Here is a 20,607-nt window from a genome sequence, read left to right as displayed (position 1 = left end):
CACCCAAAAGTTGACATCTCCACTAATGTAACCCTCCCTCTGTACTGTACTGCCAACCTTGAATAGTGGGCTTGATTTCAACAACTTCACACTCAAAATGCAAGAGTACTACCAATACTACCAACTGAACTTTATATAAACTTTTGGAAGGCTGCAAACAGAATTTGAAGTTACCTGCCATCATGGCTACGAGACTAGCCTTATAGACGTTTGTCAACGATCCCAATTCTCCTGTTCCTAGTATGGTCTTCATGTGGGCTTCTCCACAGGCATCATGACATTGTTGAATTTCCTTGTACAGCTCTAGAAACACACATGTTGAGAGCTCTAAACAGTAAATTACTATATACTGCTCCCGTGTTTTCCAGTGTGGTTTTCCCAATATATCATCTTAAATACCTCCTCTTTGTAGGATGCTCTCAAATTTCCTCAACGTGCTATCCCTGATATGCTACTCCCATGTGTTCCTATGGTGAAGGTGTAACCACAACCTCAGTTTTTATAGTAGTTTGACATAGCTGAATGGCTTGTTCGAGTGCTTCAGATGAAATTTAAGACAAATTGGCGTGGGGCTGAAGTCACGTGTAGACCAGACAAACTAACGACCACAGGTTTCTTTCCCCAGAACGAACAAGTTGGATTTTTAATGACAGCATCATTGTTACTTTTGCTGTTTGCAGCTTTTTTTTCATGGACTAAATTTGAATTCTCAAACTGCTGTGGTGCAATTTAAATTCAGTAGGATTATTAGTCTAGACCCCTGGATTAATAATCCAGGAACAATACTGCTACACTATGGTAACCAATGACGTGTATATCCAAATTGACAGGTAAATATTAAGCAGGAAACCCTCTGCAGCAGAAATAACAATTAGCCGTTTGCTCTGATCACTGCCCCAAGTTAAATAAGAAATGAAGGAAATACAAGTGTAGTAACCACAATTTTCTAATGCACGTTCACCATGCTCTGTGCCAAGAGCAGAGGTTCAAACATCACTTTCTGCTTAACAAAACAGCTCGCCTCAATATTAACAACCACTTTATAGGACAGAAGAAAGAGAATCAGCATTATTTCCAGTGTCAGGTTCAAAAGAGAATACAGGCAGGTAATCCACAGCAGGACAAATTGCAATTTATTTTTAAACAAAACAAACACCATCTAAATAGTTCTCATTTGCAGACAATTGAACAGCTCTTACCTTCCCACTGGCCTTTCAGCACCAAGGTTCTGTTAATTACAATATCAATTTCTCTAGCACCTTCTTCAACAGCAAGTTTTATCTCCTGCAAACGTATCGTCAGTGGTGTCTGTCCAGCAGGAAAGCCAGTTGCCACTGATACATAAAAAAAATATTATAGCTGAAGCCGAATTGAGATGAAGGAATAAGTAGCATTTCTGCAGTGCAACGCACATACAGGGAGACATTTCACAACATCATGCAATAACAAAATGCAAAGGTATTCCATGAAAATCAACTAACGGGGAGAGGGGGGAGGAGAGGGGGGGGGGGGGGGGGGATTCAAGGCCTATAGAAACCAGTACAGAACCAAAGTCACAATCGAAGAAGTGTTCCCGCAAATATTTGGGAACTAGACACAGAATGCCAGAAAGCAGGAACACAGCTGAGTGGCTGTGGAGCAGAGGACAGGAAAAGCCCTGTGTTGAAGGAGCTGAGGATGAATGGAGTATGTATGGCAGCAGGAGATTGCTATGATACAGGGGGAGCCAAGCCACCCATGTGACTAACATACTGGGTGGATGAAACTGCAGGAAGAGGACAAGAGAGGACCGATATGTAAGTGGAACTAGCTGCAGAGGAGGTCATTGAGTTCTGTATGGTTGGATGAGTTAAAACCTGCAGGGTTGATGCAAAGAGGCCTATTTGCAGAGCACTGAATAAACCCAGCCGAGTTAACGAAGGGCTAGATTGGGGTTTCAGTGGTACAGAAGAGAGATATGAGCAGAGACAAACAGCTGCAGAGGAAGAAGAAGTGTGTTTTGGCAACGTGGATGTGGGAGAGGAAGCTGAGAAGAACACCACAATTCAGAATTAACAACAGAAACTACAAATTTCAAATTGTCATAATTTAACGATGACAGTTAAAATAACACCAAAGAAAACATCTAGATCAGAGTTTTCATAAGAATCATTGCCTAAATATTTACTGAATGTATTTTTTTAAAGTTTAACATATTTAACTATAATTTCAAAAAAGGTTTCAAGTTACTTTCACACCTGAGGCAACGGGGATATTGCATACTATATTCCTCAATGTTTGTACTGCATCAGACACCCGAGATGGATAAACACACACTGCGCCAGTAGTAATACCTACAAAACAGCAGATCAACTATTCACTCTTTATTACTTTGAACAGTATGTGTAAGCACGTGTAAACTACATATACCATGAAAATAAACCCAATAGTATCCTCATAAACAGCTACATTATGAATTATACACAGTATTTTAATCAAAAACACTTTGCCACAGGTACACACAGAATCAAACTCACTGCAGCCTGTATGCCATGAACTTTGACATGCCATGAACTTTGACACGCCAACCACAATGTCCAAGCATCTCAGCCCCATTTCTACTTGTATTTCTTACTCCTTTGGGGAGTACTGCTTGAATTTCACAGGACCAGAAGTTTGCAACAGCTGTTCTTAGCTTTGCTGCCTCACTAATTGGATAAATGGGCAGCACGGTAATTGATTATGGGTAGCATGGTAGCAGTGGTTAGCACAGTTGCTTCACAGCTCCAGGGTCCCAGGTTCGATTCCCAGCTTGGGTCACTGTCTGTGTGGAGTCTGCACGTTCTTCCTGTGTCTGCGTGGGTTTCCTCCGGGTACCCCGGTTTTCTCCCACAGTCCAAAGATGTGCAGGTTAGGTGGATTGGCCATGATAAATTGCCCTTACTGTCCAAAAAGATGGAATGGGGTTACTGGGTTACAGGGATAGGGTGGAGGTGTGGGCTAGGGTAGGGTGCTCTTGCCAAGGGCCGGTGCAGACTTGATGGGCTGAATGACCTCCTTCTGCACTGCATGTTCCATGTTCTAAATCATAAAACCAAAACACCACAATCTATTTGTGTCACCCACTCAAGAATAGCAGGAACATGGATTTAAAATTAATATGTGATCCATGTAAAGCTTGAGCTACAGTGCAATAGGAACTCCAGTTTCTCACAGTTCCCACATCTTTCCCTAATGGAACAACAGTTTAGGGGACTGGGTAAAATACTCATTAAAATACATGATATTCTGAAAGTGGTTGGATTACTCATGGAGGCCGGGGATTGTTTGCACAGCTCTCCCCAAGGTGTGGCAGAGTCTGATATAGGGTAGTTTGCATGCTGCAAAAGGAACCGGTTTGAGGACCTCAGTGGCTTATCATCACCCCAAACCTTGTTATACTTTGAATGTATTAAATGTAATTTACTACAAAGGCCTTGGTGACTGAAAGAAACGCCAGTGATAAAGTGCCAGAGTATTTTTCAGCAAGAACTTTGCCCTCAGTGACATCACGATCTTTAAAATGAAAGGTCAGGTGACTATTTGGCATAAATAGGTGTCAAATGGCTCTTACAATAAGAGGGAAAGGGATGCAGTGAATACGAGGTTCAGAGAATGGAACGGGTAGAGTCAATGCTCAGCTTATCAGAACAGGCAATCACATGCTCTACTTGGCCCAAATCATTATTAACATAGGCTACTGGGGTAAGTAAAACAAAAGTTAGGTAAATTTCAGGACAATCTTCAGGAAATTCTTCTCTTTCTCCCAAAGACGAGAAAATTTGAAGAGGCCACAAAGGCTTCTCAACTAATTTACAATAAACAGTGCCAGAAGAAGGCGTTCAACATTATTTAAATGCCGCTACCTTTATTGTCCATGTTCAGGCTCTTCAGCAGGTCTTCTCTGATTGGGTGCTTGGCTTTGTAGCAGAGTCTCTGGACATTTGAAGGTGTATCATCACCAGATAGTGTGGTGAGGTCGATACAGGTGACAGCCTTCAGCAGCCATGCAGCCTGTTAAATAACGCAAGGTAAATGGGGAGGGGATAAGGATAGAGAAGAGATTATGAAGAATCAGATTGGCATGAATTGTCAGAAGAAAATGGCACTGCGATATTCATTTCCTGGCATAATACAGAGATCCTACATTCACAATTGCCAGCTTTGACGACAGAGATGCACCACAGTTCTGACAGCTGCATTCCCTCTGAATCCTGGTGCAAAAGGTGTGCCCTTCCCCATCTCTCAGACAAAGATAGGTAGAGTATCACTGAAATATCCATGTGGTTAGTGACATTAATAGAATATTTGTGCTTTTCTGTCTCACTCCCAACTTCATGCTATTAGATGTGAACAGAGCATTTAAAAACAGAGAAGCAACAGTTAGAACACATTTTCTAACAGACTTGGTGAGCATTCCAACCCTCTAACGAGGGTGCAGCTAGTGATAAAGCATTCTCGAAACTGCTCACTGCATGTAACTTTGGCCTTTTGACTCGGCTGGATCTCTGACATCAATTTTGATCTAACTGATTGCAGCACTGAATAAAGTGACATTGAAAGAAACTGGAATTGCCCCACAGTAACACAGACTTAACATAAATCAGAAATAAGCCACACAAACTATTTGCACAGGCTTGCTGACAGACGGGCTTATCATTACAAAGCTCAGCTGAGGGAGGGGTTTGAACATAGGAAACTCAATCAGCTGGTACTTCAAACTAAAAGGGTATTTGACAAAGAAGCAAATTGCCATGTAGACAGAGAAAGTACAGCACAGGTGGCCATTTCGCCCATTATGCTTATTCCAGGCTACCTGTTCTAACCCAATTCTCCTGTAATTTGTGTAAAATTTCACAAGTTTAAATAGGAGAATCTGGATTTTGAAAAGGACCATACTATTTATTGTTCAGGCATATGGATTCTGCACAAGTCCGATGTTAACTCAAGATTCCCCTGCAATATCTGAGTGGCCAATATTTGGGCGGGACAGTGGCCAGCAGTTCTGGTCAAATTGGTGAACATTCCAACTCTGCCCACAAAGTTTCCCTGTCTAATTGACATTATGATGTGTTGTTGGGTCAAGTCAGAAACAAACGGGATTTGCTGATTGTCAAAACTTTCTGCACAGAAAAGAGAGCACTGTGTGAAGATGATAGTCGTAATTTATAGAGACAGCCCACAGGACAAACAGTGCTTATCCCCAGAAAACGCTCTTCGGTTTACAGCTCAGGATAAACCATGGCCTCTTTGTCTGATGGTAAGCCAATTATTTATACTTGAAGGCAGAACCTGCATTTCTGTAGCACCCCATCACATTGGGATTTTATTTTTTTTAATCTGTCCAAGATACAGATTTTGGGATAAAATTATGTTTAGGGGTTACCTGCTTTAAAAAAACACAAAATACATTTGGACAGGTTTGAAAAAGGCCACAGGTTGCATGGCAGGATTGACTCAGCACCTCTTGAATAGGACCCCCTTCGTCATTTGCGTTTGCTCAAAAGGAAAGCACGTTCTCAAGTCATTGCAGCCCGGGCAAGAGCTCTCAGCAAGTCCAAATAATGCTGAGCAATAACCAGCAAACAGAATGCTCAATTGTAACGTAAAAACCATAGAGCACAGAGCTGAGTGAGCCATGCTCAAACTAGCCAGTGCTCAGGCCACACGCTCTTATCACCAAAGCACTAAACAGATGGCTCAGTGAAGAAATACAAGACTTACCCCCAGCTAAATTATAAACAATGACTGGAAAAACTTGGGCTGTGCAACACAGAATTTGACAATGTAGAAAGAATGGTGAATCAGACAAATGTTAGATCAAATTTAATCAGAAATATGAACTGAATACCCCAGAGAGGTACTGGAGCGGTTCGGGCTTGGAACAGGGTTCACCTGCTGGGTAAAACTCCTATACAAGGCTCCCATGGCGAGCGTACGGACCAACAACACCAACTCCCGATACTTTCAGCTGCACAGGGGCACCAGGCAAGGATGCCCTGTCCCCGCTGCATAGCACAATTGCTTCACAGCTCCAGGGTCCCAGGTTCGATTCCGGCTTGGGTCACTATCTGTGCGGAGTCTGCACATCCTCCCCGTGTGTGCGTGGGTTTCCTCCGGGTGCTCCGGTTTCCTCCCACAGTCCAAAGATGTGCAGGTTAGGTGGATTGGCCATGATAAATTGCCCTTAGTGACCAAAATTGCCCTTAGTGTTGGGTGGGGTTACTGGGTTATGGGGATAGGGTGGAGGTGTGGGTTTGGGTAGGATGCTCTTTCCAAGAGCCGGTGCAGACTCGATGGGCCGAATGGCCTCCTTCTGCACTGTAAATTCTATGATTAGCAATTGCTCTCAGAGCAGCAAAAAGCTGGAGGGGGATCCAAAGGGGTGGCAGAGAGCACAGAGTCTCACTCTATGCAGATGACCTGCTCCTCTACATTTCGGACCCACAAAGCAGCATGGACGGAATTATCGCGCTCCTGAAAGAGTTTGGTGCCTTTTCGGGCTACAAACTCGGACAGCACGGTAGCATTGTGGATAGCACAATTGCTTCACAGCTCCAATGTCCCAGGTTTGATTCCGGCATGGGCCACTGACTGTGCGGAGTCCGCACATCCTCCCAGTGTGTGCGTGGGTTTCCTCCGGGTGCTCCGGTTTCCTCCCACAGTCCAAAGATGTGCAGGTTAGGTGGATTGGTCATGATAAATTGCCCTTAGTGTCCAAAATTGCCCTTAGTGTTGGGTGGGTGGGGTTACTGGGTTATGGGGATAGGGTGGAGGTGTGGACTTGGGTAGGGTACTCTTTCCAAGAGCCGGTGCAGACTCGATGGGGCGAATGGCCTCCTTCTGCACTGTAAATTCTATGATAATCTATGAAACTCAACATGAGCAAAAGCGGGGTCTTCCCGGTAACCCACAAGGGGGGGGCAGCACTAACGGGACTGCCGTTTAAACAAGCCCGCTAACTGGGGATCCAAATAGCCCATGACTGGAAAGAGATCCACAAATGGAACCTCACCAGTCTGACAGAGGAAGTAAAAAAGGACCTGCAAAGATGGAACACACTCCCACTCTCCCTCGCGGGGAGAGTCCAGACGATCAAAATGAACGTGCTGCCCAGGTACCTCTTCCTACTTAGATCCATCCCGATCTACATCCCCAAGGCCTTTTTCAAAGCATGAGACAAACTAATCAGGGTGGCGACGGCCGAGCGAATAAGGGGATGGATCAAGGAGCCAGAAGCCGAGTGGGTGCACGCGGAAGAGACCTCCTGCAAGGGGACCGGCCCTCGCCATGGTGGCACTCCCATCCCCACCCGAAAAATACTCCAGCAGCCCGGTGGTGATAGCCTGTCCTGGAACCAACTACAGCAGCAATTTGGCCTCACCAAAATGTCAGACAAAGCTCCCATCTGCAACAACCATAGGTTCGCACCAGCGCTGACTGACGCCACCTTTAAAAAGTGGGGACAGGATGGGGGGACACTGATAGTCAGGGACCTATACACGGACGGCAGGGTCGCAACAATGGACGAACTGATAAGAGAAATTCCAGCTATCCAGGGGGATAGAGCTAAGGGACCAGCAACTCAAAAACTTCCTACAAAAGGAGACAAGGACGTATCCACAACCGCCACGACAGACATTACTGGAAGAATTACTGGACGCAAGCATCCTAGATAAAGGGAACTGTCGCGACATGTATGACCGACTAGTAGAGAGGGCCGACACCGTACTGGACGCAACAAGAAAGAAATGGGAGGAGGACCTGGGGACTGAAATAGGGTGGGGACTCTGGAGCGAAGCACTGCATAGGGTCAACACCACCTCCACGTGCGCAAGGCTCAGCCTGACGCAACTAAAAGTGGTACATAGAGCCCACTTAACATGAACTCGTATGAGTAGGTTCTTCCCGGAGATGGAGGATAGAAGTGAACGATGCCAAGGAGGCCCGGCCAACCACGCCCACATGTTCTGGTCTTGCCCCAGACTTGCGGGGTACTGGACAGCCTTCTTCGAGGCAATGTCCAAAGTGGTGGGGATGAGGGTGGAGCCATGCCCGAAATTGGCGGTCTTCGGGGTATCAGACCAGTCAGATCTATTCCAGGGGAGGAGAGCGGATGCCCTTGCCTCTGCCTCCCTGATCGCCCGCCGTAGAATCCTGTCCGGCTGGCGGTCAGCAGCACCACCCAAAGCTGCAGACTGGCTGTCCGACATTTCAGAATCTCTCTAAATGGAGAAAATCAAATTCGCCATCCGAGGGTCAGACGACGGCTTCCACAGAACGTGGGAGCCATTCACCCAATTGTTCCGGGACCTGTTTGTGGCCAACGAACAAGCAGAAGAATAGCCAGGTAGCCAAGAATCAGGGGAAAGTAGCCGTGGCGGGAGGGAGAGATAGACCGGGGGGGGGAGATAGCAGCTAAACGTAAGAGAAAGGAAAGGCGAACCACAGGAGAAGGGGGGGGGGTAGTGGAAGAGGGAGGAGACAGGGAACAATTGAGGGGAACCAGTGAGGTGGGGGGGGAGGCAAGGGAACGACAGCCGGAAGGAGGGCACGGGAAACAATAACAAACTTGGCATCTACAGGAGTAGAGAACAAGGAAAATCCAGGCGAAAGACGGGACGAACGGCTGAAGCGGAGATGATCGCGAGACGACAACGAAAACCGTCCGGGAGAAGCAAGCGACAACACCAACACCAGATCCATTCACGTATTGCCCTCTGTAATTGTTTCCCCGGCGCCCAAATGTATATGTACCCCACCCCCCCCCCCCCCCCACCCCACAAACAGATGCCTACTTATGTGCTAAAACCAATACTGCCAATTGTACAGAGCTGTTGAGCTAGCACTATAATACCCTACCAGTAATTTTATTCTTTTTTTGTTGTTGTTGTTTGTTTTGTTTTCAAAATATGTTTATTCAAATTTTCCAACAAACTTTTTAACAAACCACCCCCCCCAATCACAAAAAGAAAGCAACACAAACACAAGTCAAAAATTATACAAAACTGATACATTGGGTTTCCCCCATATACAGTAACCCCCCCCATATGACATTCAAAGGTATCCATAGGGAAGCCCCACCCCACCCACCCGAATTCCTCCCCGCCCCCGCTAAAAGAGACCCCCCCCCCCCTTGGGTTGCTGCTGCTGCTGACCTCCTCCTAACGCTCCGCGAGATAGTCCAGGAACGGTTGCCACCGCCTGAAGAACCCCTGCACAGACCCTCGTAAGGCAAACTTGATCCTCTCCAGCTTAATGAACCCTGCCATATCATTTATCCAGGCTTCCACACTGGGGGGCTTTGTGTCCTTCCATAATAGCAAGATCCTCCGCCGGGCTACCAGGGACGCAAAGGCCAGGATACCGGCCTCTTTCGCCTCCTGCACTCCCGGCTCGTCCGTTACCCCAGATAGTGCCAAACCCCAACTCGGCTTGACCTGGACTTTCACCACCTTGGACATAGTCCTCGCGAAACCCCTCCAAAACCCATCCAGTGCCGGGCACGACCAGAACATGTGGACGTGATTCGCCGGGCTTCCCAAGCACCTCCCACATCTGTCCTCCACCCCAAAGAACCTACTCAACCTCGCCCCTGTCATATGTGCTCGGTGAGTAACCTTGAATTGTATTAGGCTGAGCCTGGCGCAAGAGGAGGAAGAGTTAACCCTACTCAGGGCATCAGCCCACAGACCCACATCTATCTCCTCCCCAAGCTCCTCCTCCCATTTGCCCAGTAACTCCTCTACCGAGGCCTCCTCCTCTTCTTTCAGCTCCTGGTAGATCGCCGAAACACTGCCATCTCCCACCCATATGCCCAAAATCACCCTGTCCTGAGTACCTGTGCCGGGAGCAGCGGGAATTCCCTCACCTGCCGCCTCACAAATGCCCTCACTTGCATATACCTGAAAGCATTTCCCAGGGGTAACCCAAACTTCTCCTCCAGCGGCCCTAGGCTCGCAAACGTCCCATCCAAAAACAGGTCCCCCATTCTTCTAATCCCTGCCCGATGCCAGCTCCGAAACCCCCCATCCATCCTTCCCGGGACGAACCGATGGTTCTCCCGAATCGGGGACCAAACCGAGGCTCACACCTCGCCCGTGTCGTCTCCACTGCCCCCAGATCTTCAACGTCGCTGCCACCACCGGATTCGTGGTGTACCTTGTCGGCGAGAGCGGCAGCGGTGCCGTCGCCAGCGCCCTCAGGCTCGTGCCCACACAGGACGCCATCTCCAACCTCTTCCACGCTGCACCCTCTCCCTCCATTACCCACTTTCGGATCATCGCCACATTGGCAGCCCAATAATAGCCGCACAAATTCAGCAGAGCCAGCCCTCCCCGTACCTACTACGTTCCTGAAACACCCTCTTTACCCTCGGGGTCTTATTTGCCCACACGAAACCCATGATGCTCCCACCTACCTGTTTGAAAAAGGCCTTGGGAATCATAATGGGAAGGCACTGGAACACAAAGATTAACCTCGGGAGGACCATCATTTTAACCGACCGCACCCTGCCCGCTAGCGAGAGTGGCAGCACATCCCATCTTTTGAAATCCTCCTCCATCTGCTCCACCAACCGCGTCAAATTGAGCTTGTGCAGGGCCCCCCAACTCCCAGCCACCTGGATCCCTAAGTACCGAAAGCTCCTTTCCGCCCTCTTCAACAGTAGGTCGTCTATCCCCTTGCCCTGGTTCCCTGGATGAACCGCAAAGAGCTCACTTTTCCCTACATTGAGCTTATACCCAGAGTAGTCCCCAAACTCCCTTAGGATCCGCATGACCTCCGCCATCCCCTCCACTGGATATGCCACATACAGCAACAGGTCGTCCGCATATAGCGACACCGATGTTTCTCTCCCCCTCGGACCAGTCCCCTCCATTTCCTGGACTCCCTTAGTGCCATGGCCAGAGGCTCAATTGCCAATGCAAACAACAAGGGGGACAGGGGGCACCCCTGCCTCGTCCCTCGGTACAGCCGAAAGTACTCCGACCTCCGCCGATTCGTAGCCACACTCGCCACCGGGGTTCTATATAGTAACCTGACCCAGCTGATGAACCCCTCCCCAAACCCAAACCTCCGCAGCACTTCCCAAAGATACTCCCACTCCACCCGGTCGAAGGCCATCTCCGCGTCCATAGCTGCCATTACCTCCGCTTCTCCCTCCACCGAGGGCATCATAATCACATTGAGGAGCCTCCGCACATTGGTGTTTAGCTGCCTGCCCTTTACAAATCCCGTCTGGTCCTCATGAATCACCCCCGGGACACGGTCCTCAATTCTCGTAGCCAGCACTTTTGCCAGCAAGTTAGCATCCACATTGAGGAGCGAGATCGGTCTATACGACCCACATTGCAGTGGGTCCTTGTCCCGCTTCAGGATCAGAGAGATCAGCGCCCCGGACATTGTCGGGGGCAAGGTCCCCCTCTCCCTTGCCTTATTGGAAGTCCTCACTAGCAACGGGCCTAGCAGGTCCACGTATTTCCTGTAAAACTCGACCGGGAACCCATCTGGCCCCGGGGCCTTCCCCGCCTGCATGTTCCCCAATCCTTTAACCAGCTCCTCCAGCCCAATCGGCGCCCCCAAACCAGCCACCTCCTCCTCCTCCACCCTCGGGAACCTCAGCTGAACCAAAAATCGTCGCATCCCCTCTTCCCCCGCAGGGGGCTCAGATCTGTACAGATCCCCATAGAAGTCCCTAAATACCTTGTTTATTCTCACCGCACCGTATTCCCCCCGCTATCCTTAACTCCACATATCTCCCTCGCTGCCTCCCTCTTATGAAGCTGGTGTGCCAGCATCCGACTCGCCTTCTCCCCATACTCATACGTCGCTTCCTGCGCTTTCCTCCACTGTGCCTCTGCTTTCCCTGTGGTCAACAGGTCGAAGTCCGTCTGGAGGTTCCGCCGCTCCCCGAGTAGTCCCTCCTCTGCATATCTCCTGTCCACCCTTAAGATCTCCCCCACCAACCTCTCCCTCTCCCTGCCCTCTCTCTTCTCCCTGTGGGCCCTGATGGAGAGTAACTCTCCCCTGACCACCGCCTTCAGCGCCTCCCAGACTACCCCCACCTGCACCTCCCCGTTGTCATTGGCCTCCAAATATCTTTCAATGCACCCTCGCACCTGCCCGCACACCTCCTCATCCGCCAATAATCCCACATCAAGACGCCACAGCGGACGCTGGTCCCTCTCCTCTCCTAACTCCAGCTCCACCCAGTGCGGGGCGTGGTCTGAGATGGCTATGGCCGAATACTCTGATCCCCCCACTTTCGGGATTAGCGCCCTATTCAAAATTTAAAAATCTATCCGGGAGTAGGCTCTATGGACATGGGAAAAGAATGAAAATTCCCTGGCCAGGGGCCTGACAAACCTCCATGGATCCACTCCCTCCATCTGGTCCATAAACCCCCTAAGTACCTTGGCCGCAGCCGGCCTCTTACCCGTCTTGGACCTCGAGCGATCCAGTGCTGGGTCCAGCACAGTGTTGAAATCCCCCCCATTATCAAGCTTCCTACCTCCAGGTCCGGAATCCGACCCAGCATGCGTTTCATAAATCCGGCATCATCCCAGTTCGGGGCATATACGTTTACCAGTACCACCCGCACCCCCTGCAGCCTACCGCTCACCATCACATATCGACCTCCATTATCGACTACAATATTCATTGCCTCAAACAACGCCCGCTTCCCCACCAGTTTTGCAACCCTCTGTTCTTCGCATCCAGCCCTGAATGGAATACCTGTCCTACCCATCCCTTTCTCAGCATAACCTGATCTGCCACCTTCAAATGTGTCTACTGGAGCATAACCACGTCTGCATTCAGTCCCTTTAAGTGCGCGAACACCCGGGCCCTCTTGACCGACCCATTCAGGCCACTCACATTCCACGTTATCAGCCGGATTGGGGGGGGGCTGCTCACCCCCCCCCCCCCCCCCCCCCACCCCCCCCCCACCCCCGCCGACTAGCCATCTCCTTTTCTAGGCCAGCCACGTGCCCGCACCTCCCGCATCCTCCAGTCCCCAAGATGATAGACCGCCGCCCCGACCACGTCTCCTACTTCCAGCTCCCCTTTGGCCCATGCAGCAGCAACCCTATACACCCCCTCTCCCCTCTAGATCCACAGCTAGCCGTTTTGCTCCCCCCATAACACTCCCGTACGTCAGCTGACTCCTGCTGACCTCGATCTCTCCCGCCATTCCATCGACCCCCCCCCCCCCCCCAGTGTGAGAATCCCCCCTTCCCCTCCCTGGCAGTCAGTGTGCGCTCCTCTCCAGCACCGCCCATCCCCCCCGGCCCCCACCCCCGTCCTTCCCTAGCGCGGGAAAAAGCCCGCGCTTTCCTGAGCCGGCCCCGCCCCCTCTGGCGCAGCTCCTTTTGTGGCCTTACCCCAATTCCCCATCCCCGGGCCTCCACTCCCCCTCTTCCTTCGTGGGGGTCTGCCCCTCCAACACAGACGCCCACACTCTCCCACAGTCTCCCCATCAAATCCCTTCACCCATCCCCATCCAACACCCAACCAAAGGAACAAACCCCAAACCTAATAAACATCATATACACAGTAAACATCCCCCCACAACAAACCCTCAATTTGAGTCCAACTTTTCAGTCCGTATAAAGCTCCATGCCTCATCAGGCGTTTCGAAATAGTGGTGCTGATCCTGGAACGTGACCCACAATCGCGCTGGCTGCAGCATACCGAACTTCACCCCCTTCCGATGGATCACCGCCTTAGCCCGATTGAAACCAGCTCTCTTCTTAGCCACCTCTGCACTCCAGTCCTGGAAGATTCGGATCTCCGTGTTCTCCCACCTGCTGCTCCGCTCTTTCTTGGCCCATCTCAGGACACACTCTCTGTCCATAAAGCGGTGAAACCTCACCACGACAGCCCTTGGCGGCTTGTTGGCCTTGGGCCTCCTTGCTAGGACACGGTGAGCCCCATCCAGCTCCAGGGGCCTCGGGAAGGCTCCCGCGCCCATCAGCGAATTGAGCATCGTGCTCACATATGCCCAGCATCGGGCCCATCCACTCCTTCAGGGAGACCCAGAATCCAAAGATTCTTCCTCCTCGACCTATTCTCCAGGTCCTCAAATCTTTCCGCCCACCTCTTGTGTAGCGCCTTGTGCGCCTCCACGTTCACCGCCAGGCCCAAGATCTCGTCCTCGTTCTCCGAGGCTTTTTGCCGGACCTCCCGGATCGCCGCCCCTTGGGCCTTCTGGGTCTCCACTAGCTTCTCGATCGCCGCCTTCATTGGCGCCAGCATTTCGATTTTCAGCTCCTCAAAGCAGCGTTTAAGAAACCCCTGCTGCTCCTGCAACCACTGCACCCATGCTGCTTGGTCTCCACCCGCCGCCATCTTGTTTTTACTCCCTCTCACTTTTCGCTGCTCCAAGATCACTTTTTTCACTGCTCCACTCCTGGTCCAATCCATATAATGTCGGGGGGACCTTGCTGTCACCTTCCCACACTGGAAGCCGTCGAACAATTGCCGTTGGGGCCCCTCTAGAGAGCCCAAAAGTCCGTTCCCAGCGGGAGCTGCCGAACGTGCGACCTACTAGGCATAGCTGCAACCGGAAATCTTTGTTTTGTTTTTTGTGCGTGTTCCCTTCTCTTTACGTATATATATGTATTCTATTTTGTGTACATAATGGTAAATATACTTTATTCAAAAACCCAATAAAAAACATTTATAAATAACTGATCCTTGTAGAAGGAAAATGGGAGAAGATGATATAAACTCTATATATATATATATATATATATATATATATATATATATATATATAATATATATATATATATATATATATAAAAACTTTTATTAAATATCGTTTACTAATTGTTTATACAAAAATTGGACTGGTTCCTCACTGGGCTGTATATTGTTCCTTACATTATTCCTAAACAGAAATACACCACTAACAACCAGTGTTTCAAGTTATCCTTCAGGGATCTGAGACAGGGATCGGGTAACATCAGCGGGATTCTTTACAATTACTGATATGGTTTTGTTAACAGTTTTGTTAATTCCACCAAAACAAAAAGGCAATTCACCACCCACTATGAACGAGATTCTAATTTTGGCACTTTAGTACGATAAGGGGTCGCACAGACCAGAAAGAACTTAGGTTTAATATGGTAAATGTCATCACTGTTAAGCTGCGCATGTTTCTTATGCTGGTACAGAACTTCACAATGGGGGTTAGGGGCGGGGGGACTTCACAATGAGGGGGGTGCTGTCTTATGCATTCTCTGTAGCAGTAACCAATAATCAGTTGGTGTTGTCTTCAAAATAACAGTTCTAACTGGTGAATGGATGCACTGAAGGCAGCTGATCCCAATTGATATATATATATTTATATCATCTTCTCTCATTTTCCTTCCAAAAGGATCACTTCATATTTCTGACTAAATTTCATCTAACATTTGCCTGCTTCACCATACTTTCTACATTCCCAAGTTCTCTGTCATCTGCAAACTTTCAAATTACAGCCTCCATACCCAAGTTCAGGTTATTGACGCATATCAAAAACTGCAGTGGTCTGTAAACCAACAACGCTCAAGGGGGAAACACCACTGTAAACTTCCATTCAGTCTTAAACTGTCCACTAATACTCTCTGCTTTCTGTCTCTTAACCAATTTAATATCCACAAAGCATTTTACCTCTTTAATCCTATGGGCTTTTTGCAAACACAAATCGGTGAGAAAAGTATCAAATTAAATACTTACTTGCCACTCTTTGCTCAAATTCCTCCTCGTCTGTATTTGTTCAGCACGTCTCAAAACAGCAGGTTGGTTCACCTGAACTTTGGATATCCAGCCCAAATCTGAATGGAGAGTCAAATCATGAAAACAGGTTGTCCCTCTCCTCCTCACACAAAACAGCACAATCAACACATTTAAAAGTGGCACGCTGAAATAAATTACATCCAACTATTCAATACCAAAATAATTGCCAACGCTGAAATAATTTATCTAGGCTTTCCCGATTTAAGGTGCACTAATATGCCATTTGCACTTCACAATGTGTGGGTGCACCAACATGCTGTGAGTGTTCTAGGTGGATGGGCTAAGGCGAGTCAAAAGAGACCCCCATCTGTATCAGGTAATTTTTGAAGTGAAAGTTTTACTGCCAGTTACCAAAGAACTGATTGGATCTGAAATTTAAAATCTAGCTTGGGATCTGAAAGAGACTGGAAGCACCTTGACCCATTAGGGTCAATGTTAGTTTGCACTCCTGATGAAAACCCGGGTTCAAGGCATGCAAGGTTGGTGCAAATGCCCAGTCAGTGGGCATCCAAATTACCAGTACTGCTAGCTCAAAATCCCCACGCCATTTTGGCAATTGTAAAAAAATGCATTTTTCTAAGATCTTTGCCTTCCCAGAATTTCAACAATCCTCCTTTAATAGAAAGCTTTCTCAAAGGTCTGTACAGCACTTGCTTCTGAAAGTTTGGCATAGTAGTGCATGGAAGTAGCTCCGGTAGCTGCTTTCAATATAGAATGCCTTGGTACTATTGAGAATTTTGTACCCATGAAATGTCACAAGATTCACTCTACACTTACCAGGCCCTAGAGCAACTACAGTTCTCAAATTAACTCAATTCATGAGCATTCCTTTAGCTCTACAACACTGCATCTTTCAGCTGCCTTGTATTTATGCTCCTAGAATCAAATTTAATAAAGTCACAGGTTCATTCGACATGGTTGATACACAAGATTATAATGCAGCAGACTGACCTTGTGCAGCAGGATGTGCTTTACACAAGAACTTCGCCTCTGACTGACCCTCCCCAAGTTCATGGCATAAGTTCCATGCCTGCACTATCTATTCATTATTAGCCTCCTTTCCGCTTAATAGCCCCCAGAATGCCAGTTTGAAACAGGATCGCAAAGCTGGAGGCTGTTCTTTCATGCACTTCACAACAATGTTAGAAAATAAATTGTCTCGACAGGAAGGTTTAGGTATTGTAGCCACTTAAAATGGCCAACTCCTGATTCAAAATGGCGAACGGCAAAGGCTGATGGGAAAGTTAGCCAACAGGACAAAAACGAGCAGCTGCGGGCTGAGTGTGTATTTACCTCTGGAAAGGCCAGACAAGATCGATACCAGCAACCATCAGCATAACAAAACACCAGCCATCTGCATACTAATGTTCCCCGGGAACAATAGGCAACATTTAGACACAAAAAGCAAAACCAGATTCTTCGGCGCCAGCAGAAGCCTACACAAAGGGAGGTGAACGACCACCTCAAGGCCACCCATCGATCAGGGAACTGCTCCAGCATTGGAGAAAATCGAACCAAGTGATTGGGACAAAGTCCAATCACTTGGGACCAGGTACAGGGTCCGCCCCGAAAGGCGGGAAGCCCCTGGGGACGATAAGAATTGAGCCCCAAGTTCAAGTCGCTCTCTTCTTCTTCGGCTCGCTTCCAGCTCTTCCAGCTCTCGTCACTCTTCAGCAGCCGATCGAACCTGTAAGTCTTACTTCAACGCTCGCTACGAGATAGGCGCTCCTAGCTACCAATCTGTACCAACTTCGAATCCCGCGGGCTCAGAACCCGAACAAAAGGCCATTTGTTTCCCTGACCTGGTGGGCCAGTTCCAAGTTAAGTATAGGCCTGTTAGTTGTAGAAGTAGCTTAGACGTAGAATTTATGCATGAGTAGCGATTACTGTGTATAATAAATGTGCTTTGATTTAAATCTTACTAATCGGTGTACTGGATTATTGATCATTACTCGGACTTGAACCACGTGGCAGTATCAGAAAGATAGCTGGCGACTCAAGAGCAAAGGTGATAAAAACAGAGCAATTAAACCAAGGCAAAGTTAGCAGCAGTATTCAGCGGCCACATTAAATCCATTATGCAGTTAGTTTATACCTGGTGCATTTTGTCCCCTACATTGACAAGACAATCTCTGATGAATATTGATCAACATTTTAATATAACACCCCCTCCTTTTCTGGACTTGGAGCACAATGATGTGGTGCAATGCTATTGATGTACACTAGAGGGAGATTCATTGTGTACTTAAAATCATAACTTGCACAAACAAAGTACTGCAGGAATTCAGTGAGAGCTCGTAAAAGGCCTTTGGAGCGTGAATATTTTTACATCAGATGACTATGGATCCTAGAAAGACATCCTCCCTTTGTACTCCATGCTCAGTACATATTTACCACCTAAATCCAAGTTTGGTTGGTTTTAGCTCAGCATTATTCCTCAATTATTGAATCTCCTCGCTTTCGCTCCGGTTTCCTCCCACAGTCCAGAGATGTACAGGTTAGGTGGATTGGCCATGTTAAATTGCCCCTTAGTGCCCAAAGGTATAGGTGGGGTTACGGGTATAGGGTGAAGGCACGACCGTAAGGTGCTCTTTCCAAGGGCCAAATGGCCTCCTTCTACACTGTAGGGATTCTATGATTTTATGATTCTTAACCTCTGTGGCATCCCGTTTCGGGAGCCTTCACTCTGATTTTTCAACATGAAGGAAACACATACCACATAATTTTATGTATACTTTAGGAAGGAGGTCAGTTAGCTCAGTTGGCTGGACGGCTGGTACATAATGTGGATGTGACACCATGGATTCAATTCCCATATCGGCTGAGGCTATTGAAGATTCCGCCTTCTCAACCTTTTATCTCTCACCTGTGGTGTGGTGACCCTCAGGTTAAATCATCACCAGTCAGCTCTCTCTCTCTCTCAAAAGGGGCGAGCAGTCTATGGTCCTCTGGGACTGAGGTAACATTTACATTTTACTTCAGTAAATGCAGCGGACACAGACCAGAACACGCTTCAGTGAAAAATCAATATGTGCTGATTTTGAAATTGAAACAAATGGAGTGCGCTGGACCATACACTTTTTCAGCCCTCTAGATATACAGAATATTTTGAAGAGGTGTGGTGTTTCTGTTTGGAATTTAAAGATTTTCCCTTGTTTTTACATTTATATTATTTTGTCCCTTACATGCTGGAAACTGAAGACTCGCACTGGGCTAATACGTTTGCATTGTCAACTTCAGGGAGCGTAAACAACCCTATAACCTCGTAAAGCAACAGATTAGCTAAGAGGTATGGTTACAAGGCAGAAATGATATAATGCAAAACACCTTCTGCAAAACATAATTGCTCCAAAAATGGTCAAGTGCATAAGTGACCAGGAAATATCTGCAATGCAAGTTCCAGCTTGTAACTAAGGGTAAGTCTCAATTATTTTCAAAAGGCATCTCTTAATTAACATGATGTGGAGATCCTGGCGTTGGACTGGGGTGAGCACAGTAGAAGGAGCAGTGCTCCGAAAGCTAGTGATTTGAAACAAACCTGTTGGACTTCAACCTGGTGTTATAAGACTTCTTACTTAATTAACTTGCTGCCTCTTTCGTTGTCAATCAGGAATTTCTATGCAAGACTGCTATCACAGAAGCCTCATTTCCAAGTTGGCCCAGTCAAGTGTCCTTAAACAATCACATCTATATTCAACACCACACAAAACAAAATCATAACATTTGATATAATTCAAAATCATCATCTGTACCACTTGATAGACATAGGCTGGATTTACACTACAAGTGAAGCATCAGTGTGGAGTACTTTCATTTTTCAATTATAGTGATTTATCGATTGCTACGTTCAGCTTGAATCCAGAGTCAGGAACCAGCCTGGCATGTAAAAATAAGTGGAGCATCCAAAAACGCTTTTACAGCTAGGCAGTACTTTTGAAGTGCAGTCAGTTTGAAATATAGAAAATGTGGCAGCCAATTTGCACACAGCCAGCTCCCACAAACAGCAATGCCTTTCCAGTGAGAGTGGAATCCACTATCTTTGACTTGCATAAGAAATAGTAGGCATTCAACCTTGTTCCATCATTCAATAAGATCACGATCATGGCTCATCGTCTATCTCAACTCACCTTCCAGCATTATTCTCCATATCCCTTAGTGGTCAGAACTCTATTGATCTCTATTCTGAATCCACTCAACAACTGATTGCAATATTCTGACGTGGAGAATTTCAAAGAATCATAAACATCTGGGTGAAGAAATCCTCACCTCTGTCCTTAATAGAATACCCCTTATTTTGAGAATATGACCCATGTTCTGGATTCCCAACATTGACCTGGGGTCAAGCCCATTAAAAATATTTTAGGTTGTAATTCGGTCAACTCTCATTCCTCTAAGTTTGAGGGTATACAGGCCTCAACCTCTCCTCAAAAGGTCAAGTCCCTCATTCCAGGAACAGTCTAGTGAATCTTCAGTGCACTCTCTCCAAGACAGTATATGCTTCCTTAGGTAAGGAGGCCAGAGGTAGATATAGTACTCCCAGTGGGCAGCATGGTAGCACAATGATCAGCACTGTTGCTTCACAGCACCAGGGTCCCAGGTTCCATTCCCGGCCCCGCGTCACTGTCCGTGTGGAGTTTGCAATTCTCCCAGTGTCTGCGTGGGTCTCACCCCCACAACCCAAAAAGATGTGCAGGGTAGGTGGATTGGCCATGCTAAATTGCCCCTTAAGTGGAAAAAAAATGGGTACTCAATTTAAAAGAAAAAAGAAAAGAAAAATAACCACCTCACATCTGTATGAAGGGTTAA

At 47.6% G+C, this 20,607-nt stretch overlaps 1 protein-coding gene across 2 annotated transcripts in view; it reads right to left on the bottom strand.

Annotated features, from left to right (window-relative positions):
* The window catches only part of dera (deoxyribose-phosphate aldolase (putative)), a 41,731-nt gene that overhangs the window by 17,741 nt on the left and 3,383 nt on the right, over window positions 1–20,607 (bottom strand). For both annotated transcript variants that reach the window (XM_072471722.1, XM_072471725.1), the window contains exons 2-6: window positions 15,742–15,839; window positions 3,885–4,032; window positions 2,238–2,333; window positions 1,200–1,334; window positions 175–303 (exon numbers count right to left, since the gene is read on the bottom strand). In XM_072471722.1, coding sequence (XP_072327823.1) covers window positions 175–303; window positions 1,200–1,334; window positions 2,238–2,333; window positions 3,885–4,032; window positions 15,742–15,839 — 606 coding nt within the window. The remainder of the gene's footprint in view (window positions 1–174; window positions 304–1,199; window positions 1,335–2,237; window positions 2,334–3,884; window positions 4,033–15,741; window positions 15,840–20,607) is intronic.

This window comes from Scyliorhinus torazame, chromosome 13 (assembly GCF_047496885.1).
Source record: "Scyliorhinus torazame isolate Kashiwa2021f chromosome 13, sScyTor2.1, whole genome shotgun sequence".
Classification (NCBI taxonomy): Eukaryota; Metazoa; Chordata; class Chondrichthyes; order Carcharhiniformes; family Scyliorhinidae; genus Scyliorhinus; species Scyliorhinus torazame.
The sequence above is the reverse complement of the archived record's forward strand: the minus strand, read 5'-3'. Positions and strand labels throughout refer to the sequence as shown.